The 10,010-nt window shown below is 52.9% G+C and overlaps 1 protein-coding gene across 2 annotated transcripts in view; it reads left to right on the top strand.

Moving 5' to 3' along the window:
- The first annotated feature begins 8,478 nt into the window (after positions 1–8,478).
- BSN (bassoon presynaptic cytomatrix protein) overlaps positions 8,479–10,010 on the top strand; it is an 83,187-nt gene continuing 81,655 nt past the window's right edge. For both annotated transcript variants that reach the window (XM_031471146.2, XM_064496540.1), the window contains exon 1: positions 8,479–8,672. In XM_031471146.2, coding sequence (XP_031327006.2) covers positions 8,479–8,672 — 194 coding nt within the window. The remainder of the gene's footprint in view (positions 8,673–10,010) is intronic.

The following is a 10,010-nucleotide window of genomic DNA, read 5'->3' as shown; positions in this document are numbered from 1 at the left end:
AGATCACACAACGAATACCACACATAAATGCCCGGGAAGGCTGTCCCCAGTTCACAGTTCAGGGACACATATCTCACCCCCTAGACCTAGCAGCAGGGGCCCAGGAAGTGACCCTGCCCTTGCTCTCTTGGCCTCAGGAAGTTCTGCATAATGTCTGAGCTGAAGCCACTGGGTTATGAGTGGACTCACTGTCCTGAACTCTGGTAAAGGGATCTCTGGTTTCAGCAGAGAACAGTAAGGTCAGCAGGGTAGGAAGACGAGGAGCCACAAGGGCCTCTGGCCCCTGCCGTGTCCTACTCTCCTTTGGAATGTCTGATATTTGACTTGGCAGACCCTTTCCCTGCAGCACTCCTGCCAGGTCTCTGTGACCTCTCCTTGGTGGAGATAGGGACTGTCTACTCCGGTCTTCTAAGCTGGAGAGAGGGTGGTGGAGGGAAGGGGCAGGAAAGAAAGATCACAGTAGGGGAGGGGAGAGGGGGCTGTCTGACCCACAAAAATCTGCCTTCCCCCACTCGCCTTTGACCCAGGGCAAGTTCCCAGGATCCCTTTGGCCTCGCTTCTTCATCTGTGAGGTAGAGACAGTGCTAGTCTCCAGGGGATTATGAGAAACCCTGGGAACTGGAAAGCAGGGCGTGGAAGTGGGATAACAAGTCACCCCTAACACATCTTCCTGTAAAAGGGGCAGAGAATTAAAGCGAGGCTAAAAGAATCCTCATTCTCCTAGTATAAAGTCACTGCCCTTGGGCCAAGATCCTTGGGCCAGGCTTGGGCCAAGGTGTTAGCTGGAGAATACTGGGGTGTCTAGGTGCTCCCGACCAGCTTAGCACTTTAGACTGGAGGCTCCACATGACTCATCCGCCTCCACTTTTTCTCAACAGGTAGAAAAAGCTCCTAGAAGAGGCCCTTCCCTAGCTCTTCTAAAGCCGGGACCGCCACACTCAAGCCCTTTGTAAGATATTACTGAATCTTAAAAATACAGATCAGCTAATGACTTACTCTTCTCCTGCTTTGCTTACTTTCTTGATAACCCTCCTGAGACAAGGTGACTGATGCCCAGAGAGGGCAAGGGTCCAGGTTCTGTGTGCAAAGCAGGTTCAATTCTGAGTGTAACCCAAACACTTTAGGTTTTTTTGTAGTGTAAAATTTTGTTCATATTGTAGAGCAGCAAAGAATTATTTGAAGCCCCCACTGGGAGATGAGGGTACCATTTCCCTTATGGGGACCCTAGCGGACCCAGAGAAGATAGGGCAAGAGATTCAAAGTGAGGGTCCCCTTCTGCTGGGAGTGGGGTGCTCCTGCACATGAGGGCAGCCTAGAGCAAGCGCAGCATAGAGAGAGACCTGGTCACTGGGACCCTCACTAGCCCCACTGCCTTCACCTTTGGTGGTGGTGACCCCGGAGTCCTAGCTGGGGTGGAGCAAAGTTGATGTTTGTGTCCCTATGGAAGGTTCCGTGTGCCAGGAGGTGCCTCTGAGTTGGTTTGGGGCGGTGATGGGGGCAGCTCTCAACCGTGGTAGTGGTTCCGGGTGCCCCCCATGTGAGCCTGGTCGAGGGCCAATCGCCAGGCGCTCTGGGCCGAAGATGGAAGACAGTGCCCGCGAGTTCCCAGGAGGTGGCGCCAGAGGCTAGACGAAACCTGACAACAATGGGTTAGCCGGGCTGTGGGCGGAGTTAAGTCACAGCGGGTTAGGGGAGAGTCTGGGAGCTGGGAGAGGCCGGCTGTGGGCGGGTGGAACCCGGCGTAGAGAAGAGCTGAGACGGCTGGGTACTGGACTGAGGCTTGGAGGAGGGCGGATCTGTGGGGCAGGGCTAAGGCTGTAAGGCTAGCTGCCTAGAGCCGCTGTAAGCTAGGCCGCCGACCCGAGGTTTAAAGGGCCGATCTTTTCTCACTCAGCCACTGCCGCACAGACCTTGAGGGCACTGGGGCGCGTGGAGCTGGGTTTGGAGCCTGTCCTTCGCTGCGCCCATTCTCCTTCGGAAAGGGAAGCTAGCAGAGAATAGAAGGGAAGAGTCTGGGTCCCAGGCTTCTAGATGGCTTCTATTCCTGGGGCCCAGCCTCAAACCTTGAATTCAGATGTTTGTAGAAATGAACGAATAAGGACTTTGCCCACTCCCGCCTTAGCTTTTGTATGACTCCAGGCCAGCGCGGGGCCCGCACACAGCCCTTGTTGGATGCCCCCTGTGTCTCCCTTTCCTCCAGCCTGAGAGCTCCTGAGGGCACGGCTGTGGGATATGGGAGGGTTCTGGATGGAAGCCAGGCGGCTCCTGTGCCCCTGGGGGAAGACACTTGGCATTAAAAGCAGACAAGGATAGGGTAGCAGATGACCCTTTTTCTGGGTTGACCCTGGAGTGGGGGCACCCTGAAGCCTCAGGGAATACCTTGCCCAAAACCCAAAGCTGTCTCCACAGTCCTGGGCATGCACTAGGACAGCAGGGAACATCTAGTTGGCAGCTGGCTGGAGCTCCCCAGGCCAAGGCTGAAGGCACTCTTGCCTTGTGTCCTCATGGTGTTGCAATATCAGGCTGTAGAGGGCAGAGCCCAGGTTTGGGGCTTGCCAAAATGGCTGAGAGCTCAGGTCAGACCAGCTCCTTTTCCAGGGATCACTCCCCACTTCCCTCAGCACCCCTGTTGTAAAAGGTCTTGGGAGAGAAAGGTGAAGAAAGTGACTGGCTCCAGCCCATGATGGCAGGGGTGGGGAGGTCCTGCCGGGAGGTGGTAGCAGACTGTCCCTGGGTGTGCCTAGAGGAGAGGACCAGCTCTGTCTTGGATGAACTCACTCTCAGGGAACATGTACCTGGTTGGGCTGGGCAAGGAGCTGGGCTTGGGAGACACAAAGGGGATGGAGTCCTGCTTTTGTCTGAGGAGCACACAGCGTATATTTATGCAGGGGGTCGAGAGGAGGCCAGTGATTAGAGTGCAAACCAGAGGCTGAGGGTTCATCTACTGTGTCCCCAGTGGCTCTGACTCAGCAGCCACTGTGCCTCCCAAGTTATGCCCTGGGTCCCAGGCAGCACATCAGCTTACTCCTGGACATCCAGCCTCCTCAGAGAGGCCCTGAGCCAGGGCAGCACTAGGAGAGGGACACAGCCACCCTGTGAGCCCCAAGAAGATCCCTGGAGCAAATCCAGGGATGAGGGTGGGCTTGGTTGGAACGAGCAAAGATTGGGGGTGGGGGGGCTCAGTGGAACAATGGCCTTTCTGCTCTTGGTGGCAAGTGGAGGATGTCCTTTGTCCAGCTTTACTAGGAATTCTTCAGTCTGCACTATCAGCTTATTGTTGGAAAGACTGCCTTCCCAGAAAGCTGATGCCTGTGTCAGGCCTCCCAGCTGGAGGAGTTATTAATACATAACTAGCAGTGGTATCCCAGATGTTGCTGCCCATCTGATACCTGCTGCTACCCAGGCCAGAACCTGGAGAAACCTGAATGCAACTTCTGCCCTGACATCCTGGCCTGGTGATTCTTTGGCCACACCCACTGCTACAAGGGGTGATAGTGGTCCTGCACAGAGGGCCAGTAGTCAAGTCCTCCAGGTCCAGGGCCTGTTTGAGCAGCAGGCAAACAGAGGTCAAACTTGGAGATTGCAAGCCCAGTGAGGGCAGAGTAGGCTCAACAGTCTTGGTTTCTGCTGCATCCTTGGGGTCAAGCATGATGCTATCCTTCCTCTCAGGCTCAAAAGTGCCACATTTAACTGAAATTTAAATCTAACTAAATTGAATTTAACTGAATTGAAATCATCCATCCTAGCAGAGGCCTAAGGGACTCTGGACCTTTCTATTTGCCATAAAAGTTTTGTTTCACTGACCTGCGCTATTCTGTCCATCTTTCCTGGAAGTCAGGAACTGTTCCAATGGCTCCTGGAAATTCCCTGGGCAAACAAACCCTATCATAATTCACTCTGGTCGGGACAAATGTGAAATTCAGTGGAGACAGTAGCTATGTCCATGGCCTGAAATTCCTAGTGGTAAAGGGTGATTCTCAGTAATGGGCTTGGATTTGTAGTAGCAGAACCACAGAGGGGGTCAGGAGGGGGGGTCACCTTAGGACTTTCCTTAAGACATGTGGAACTGAGCCTGATGGATGGGTTGAGCTAGCTGCCCCTTCCCAGGAACTGTCCAGGTCACGTCTGAACCTCTGCTGCTTAGAGTAGGACCCATGGGCTGGTTAGGAGAGGAGATACAGACATGAGTTTCCACCTGGGCCTGTTCTCCACCCCCACCCCTTCCCCCACCTATCTCCCCATCCATGGAATAGATGTAGGTGGAGGGAAGTCCATGGGAACTGGAATCCTAGTGGGAAGGACTGCTACAGAGATTGAGGCAGCATTTTCTGTAGTTTATGGGAAACCATTTGTGTGCTTGTCTCTCCCCTTGTGCTAACTGAACTCTTTGAGGGCAGGTCCCACAGTCTTTACTGGGCCTGGCACTGAGTAGGCATTGGGTAAGCACTGGCTGAAGGAGGGTGAGTGTGCATGTATGTCTGAATGAGATTGGCAAAGCCAGCCTGGAGGCTGTTTGGAGGAAGACAGAGGGGCAAGGAAAGCAGCATGTTTTGACTTGGACACTTAGAACTTGGAGAAACCATGTCTTCTTCATTATTTTTTCTTGTCACAACAAGCCTTTGGAAGCACATAACTCTAATAGCAATGGGACTTAATTAGCTTTCTTGGGAACAATGCAGGGGCGGTGGGGCTAGGCTGGTGATAAACATTTCGGATGTTTCTTTTTTTTTACTGGCTTTCTTCACATAATGCAAGTAAAGATTTGCACATTGCGACAGGAAAGGAATTATGCAGACAAGGCACCAAGCAAATTCTACACCTTCCATTTTGTTCCCTTTTCCTACTTTTTCAAGTGATGTGGGTCATCTGAAGATCCTAGTGCACAAGCAAAATTGTCCTGGCCAGGCCAGGTGGGCTGCTGAGCTGGACAAAGATCAGGTTTCTTGTTTGTAGCTTCACATCAGCCTGAGGCTTATTTGGGGAGCTGCCTTATTCCCCATGTTAATGGGTGGTGCTGACAAACTTCAGCCAGGAGGGAAACCTGTTTTGGGGGCTTCTTTCCTTCCTCTTCAGTTCTATTTCTCCACCCCAGAGGAGGAGTGGGGACAGGGAGCCAACTTCCTGGGTTGTTTCTCATTAGGAGATGAGATAGGCCTCAGCAGCACTAGAACGACAAGAAGAGCGCAGAGCTCACCGGGGCCCAGAGACAGGAGCCGGCTCTCCCAGCCTTTCTGGAACAGTCCAAAGCTCATGGCAGCACATCATCCAGAACTGTCCTCAGTCATCCTTCTTTATTCTCTTTCAATCTCCATGCTCTCTACTCCCCTTCTTGCCTGTAGATTTTGTCATTCTTCACCACCACTGGCATCTTCATCTTGGGATCCTGAGCCTCCCTGTGGAGGTGCCCACGCTGAAAGTAGCATCCCAGGGTGAACTGGACTGTGTGGGGAAGCAGGAAAGCCTCCGAGTCTGCACTCTGCCCTTCCTCAACTTGGGCTTACCTGCATGTTGCCTTGCCCGTGGCCCAGCTGGCATCCGGGTGTAGGTCCTGAGGCCCTGCATCTCTTCATTCTTCCAAGATTTGCCTTCCAATGACTAATCATTTCCACAGATCCCAGCAGTTGACTGGCTCTGTCTGGGCCTTTTCCTACCTGGATGAATTTTTGTCTTGATTTCATTTCTCGCCGGTCTTCTTTAAGTGTTTGAAAGCACAGACTGGAGAATTAAGCAGACATATGCCCATCCATCAGTTCTGATTTGGCAAGTGGACTGATTCTCCTCCCATCTGGCCTTTCTCCCAAATGACTGCCATGTGTCACAAGTTACACTGAGGTGGGAAGAAGGTACCTTTGGCAAGTGAAGTTTAGGGATCTGGGAAACTTCTGCAAGGTCTCCAGATCCAACCTGTCCCTGGCCAGGCAGCAGATGGACCCAGGAGGGAATGGTACCGGATATGCCACACAGCTGGTTTGCACAAACTGAGAGATTTATTCATTCACTTGTCATGAAATCAAGCCGAGGAATTCTCCTAGGTCAGTACAGACAGTTCACCTATGACCCCTCCATCAGGAGAAACTCTGGATACAACCTCAGCATCCTTTTTATTATTCATTAAATCAACAATCCAAATGTGGTGGTACAGGAGCTATAGCCAAAGGTCCTTCTGGGGTGCTTTTCAGTGAGGGAAATGCTCAGAGCTGCATGGAGAACTCAGCCCAACCATTAGCCCTTGAGGCCCTGCTGAAGGCCAGTCCAAGGGATAGGACAAACCAGACAATGTCCTGCTGTTGCACAGCCCCCATTCTAGGTCAAGAGGAAAGAAACAACCCCTGGAACAGCAAATAAAAATGAGAGACCAAATCAGAGCTCCAGACAGCCAGAGGCCAGCACCATCCCATGGTCAGCAGGAGTCCCTTTACTGAATGCTAGGGTGGATGTGGACAGGGCAGGCATGTTTCTGGGGGTGTTTCTCAGAAGAAGCGGAACTAAGAGTTTGAAAGGAAGGTAGGGCCACCACTAACCCATACTTGAAGGTCCTCCTGGGTCTACTGTACTGTGTCCTTTGTCACCAAGGCAGCAGAGACCCTGGAGGTCTGCTAACAGCCAGGAATCCACTCTGAGGAGGACAACTCCCCAGGCCCACTGGCTGGGTAGGGCTAATTATCCCCATTGGAACCAGGGGCATGTTGATTTAAATCTGTGGAAAGCCATAGCTCCTGTGGCTTCTACAAAACCAGGAAATATACATCCTTCTCTCCCCTGCTTCCAAGTGGCCCAGCCCACACTCGCTGACTGGTGTCTGTGAAGCCAGAGGGGCCTGTGTTGGGCCAAGCTCACGTCATTGGTCTGTCCTTAGTGTCTGTGTATATGTTTTTCCCCAAGAGAAAAGGTATGGCACAAAACCCTCAAATCCCAGACCATCCACCAGAGAGACCACTTTGCAGGCTAGGAAATGGAGGCTTGGTGAGTCTAAGTCGGTTGTCATGGTCCCATTTGGGAAATGGCAGGGCTGAGATCTGGATCCTTGTGGAGCCTAGATATGCACGTGTAGTCACCAGACACTCACAAAGATGATTCAAACACAGAGGGAAACAGTGAAGACCAACATTACATAGGCAGAGAGGCTCTCATCATCCCAGGTAGTCAGTCAGGTAGTCAGCCATCGAGGCTTCACAGAAGCTTCCTCCCAGAGGTTGAGCAGCTCAGAGTGCATGGGAAGGCCCAGCCAAAGTCTGTCCATCAGTCTGGTTATCAGTGTTCCTTGAGGTCTCTGGATTATTCCAGGTCAGGTTAGAACGGCTGACATCCCATTTGGTACATTCATCATTAGGAAAATTAAATGGGTTTGTAAAATGAGTTGAAGTTTTCTCAAGTTCTTCTACACAGCCATGATTTACGAAGCTAGGAATAGTTTGGAATATAGCCTGGATCTTCTAAGAAATATTCTCCCTCAAGAAAGCACAGGTTTGTGTGAGAAGCCAGGAGGTAGACTACCCTGAGTAGTGTACAAACAGTGAAATCTGCAAGAGTGAGGTAGTAGAAAAGTAATTTGGTGAGCTCTCGGGTTAATGCAGAGCCAGCCTGCAGCCCTTCATCTGGACAGTCTCTGGGAATCACAGCTCAAGGCCTCTAAGAAATATCATCTTTTTCCCATCCCCAAGGTCACTGTCCCAGGGCCTGCTGAGGCAGCCTTCCATCTGGCTTCAGGCCAGCCCTGACACACCCTCCACCTTTCTCAGGGACACTTCCTAAGACTCCTGTCCTGTGAGACCTGATTTCAGCGTGAATCCCAGATGGTTCCCATTGCACCATCTGGACAAATTCTTCACCCCTCAGATGGCCTTTGAAACCCTCCTAACCAGCCCCATCCCACAGCATCCTTTATCTCTGTCCTTCCATGACCTTGCGCCTCTGAACACTCTGGTTAATTTGTCTTTCCAACTCCTAAATATCCTCTGATGCCACATTTGGTCCTCCTCTCTGAGGTCTGTCCCCACGAAGTCTGCCAGCCGGGACACTGAAGTTACCCAAATGAGAGCTCCCATTCCCGAGTTCCCTGGGTCAGAAAGCGCCACTGACTCTAGGGCAGGGCACGGCGCGACGCCACCATGGCCCCTTCTCATGATCCCTGTTCCTCCAATCCTGGTTAGGTGGGACGCTCCCGCCAGCCCCTACTGGGCTCAAGGTAGCACAGGCGGGCCGCGTCGGTCTCGGAGGGCGCATGCGCTAGCGCTGGCAGCTGTTTCCCGGCGACCCCGCCGCTGGCTCATGGACACGCGTCCTCAAGGGCTGGCGGGAGCGCGCGCGCGTTGGGGGCGGAGGCCGCACGGGCCGCGCATGCGCAGCGGCAGGCGGCGGCGCGAGTCGAGCGGGGAGATGGCGGCGGCGGCGGCGGCGGCGGCGCGGAGCGTGTGAGCAGCCGCCCGGGAGCCGCCGGCCCGGGCCCAGTGCGACCCCGACCCTGCCCGCCCACCCGCCATGGGCAACGAGGCCAGCTTGGAGGGGGGTGCTGGTGACGGGCCGCTGCCGCCCGGAGGCTCCGGCCCCGGCCCGGGCCCCGGCGCAGGGAAGCCTCCTTCAGCACCTACCGGCGGCGGACAGCTCCCGGCGACCGTCGCGGGGCGGGCTACCACGGGACCACCCGGTCCAGGCCCCGGCCCCGGCCCGGGCGGGTAAGCGCGCGGCGCGGCGCCTCGGGCGGGGACCTGCAGCCTGAGGTAGGGGCAGGGGCTCCCGACCCTGCAGTCTCGTCTGAACTGTGAGGTCGGATGTCGGGCCACACTTTGAACCCAGCTGGATTGGTGTGACCCAGGTGGTCGCGGGAAGGGGCTCTCCCTTTCCAGCCATCCCGCCTTGGTAAAGCAGGTTGGTTAGCGCAGGGTCGGTCTGGGCCTGCAGACCGCGACTCCGTCACGAACCCCAAATTCGCTTACCCCCAACGCTGGGCTCAGGAGGGGCTTATGTAACCTCAGCCTGGTCCCTCCGCACTGGGGAGCAGTGGGATGGAAAACGTTCTTGTCTGGTGGTGTCTGCATGTGTCCATTGTGTTGGGCAGAGGAAAGAGCACAATGGGAGTGGCTGTCAGGGAAGATAAGTGTCACTGCGAGGAACAGAAAGATGAAAATAGTTGAACCACGAACTTGGTCATGCGCTTTCCTCAGGCATTTAGTGGCTATAATCATCTTTGGAGGAAGGGAAAATGCTGCTGGACACCAAAAGGTACTTATTTAGGCTCAACAATACTAACAGGGTCATATGCTTTCACCATGGTTTAGGGAAACACTTTAAGGTAAAGCAAAAATGCTGTTGAATCATCTAGCACCAAATATGTTCCTGTTGCCTTATGATTTAGATTACCGCTTCAAATCAGTGGAATGCTTTAAACAGAACATATCTGATCAAATACTGTGAAACCAGCTTGTTTAAAACGTATGACAACTGAGGTCTTTTAAACAATCAAATGGCAGTAAATGCAGTGGAAGGATATGCCAGTGTATGATAAATCCGTAGACTGAAAACTCAGGAAAGCTACCAAGAAACGACAAGATAAAATGGAAGGCATTATCTTTACACCAAATAGGCCTAGGGAGTTGCAAAACTGGGGGGTGCTTCGGGATCCATGTGAGTTAGCTGATAGTGTTGCCTTGGCTTGTCTGTGGGGGAGCACATAAACTGTGAGGGAGCTTTTTTTCTTTTTTCTTTCTTTCTTTTTTTTTTTTTTTTTTTGATTCTCCAGCTGTCCAACTGTGCATCTCATGTGCTTATTTCCTCAGAAGTCATTTCTTAGACAACTTACAGTGATGAAGGGCTGTTAGTAGTCTGAAACCTGCCACAGACAGGCCAGCCTGTGAGCATCCCTTTTAGAGTGGGGATTTGCCCATTTTACATTAGCTATTACGATAATGCAGTTGGAGAGCACACGGTTCTTAGCACTGCAAATACTGTCCATTTTGTGGCATGTTGAGCTGCTCTTTGAGTTTTAACTTGAGGGAGGCTCACTCAGGCTTTAG

The sequence above is a fragment of the Camelus dromedarius genome, chromosome 17 (genome assembly GCF_036321535.1).
Source record: "Camelus dromedarius isolate mCamDro1 chromosome 17, mCamDro1.pat, whole genome shotgun sequence".
NCBI lineage: Eukaryota > Metazoa > Chordata > Mammalia > Artiodactyla > Camelidae > Camelus > Camelus dromedarius.
Note: the sequence above shows the minus strand (reverse complement) of the source record. Positions and strands in the feature narration are given on the sequence as shown.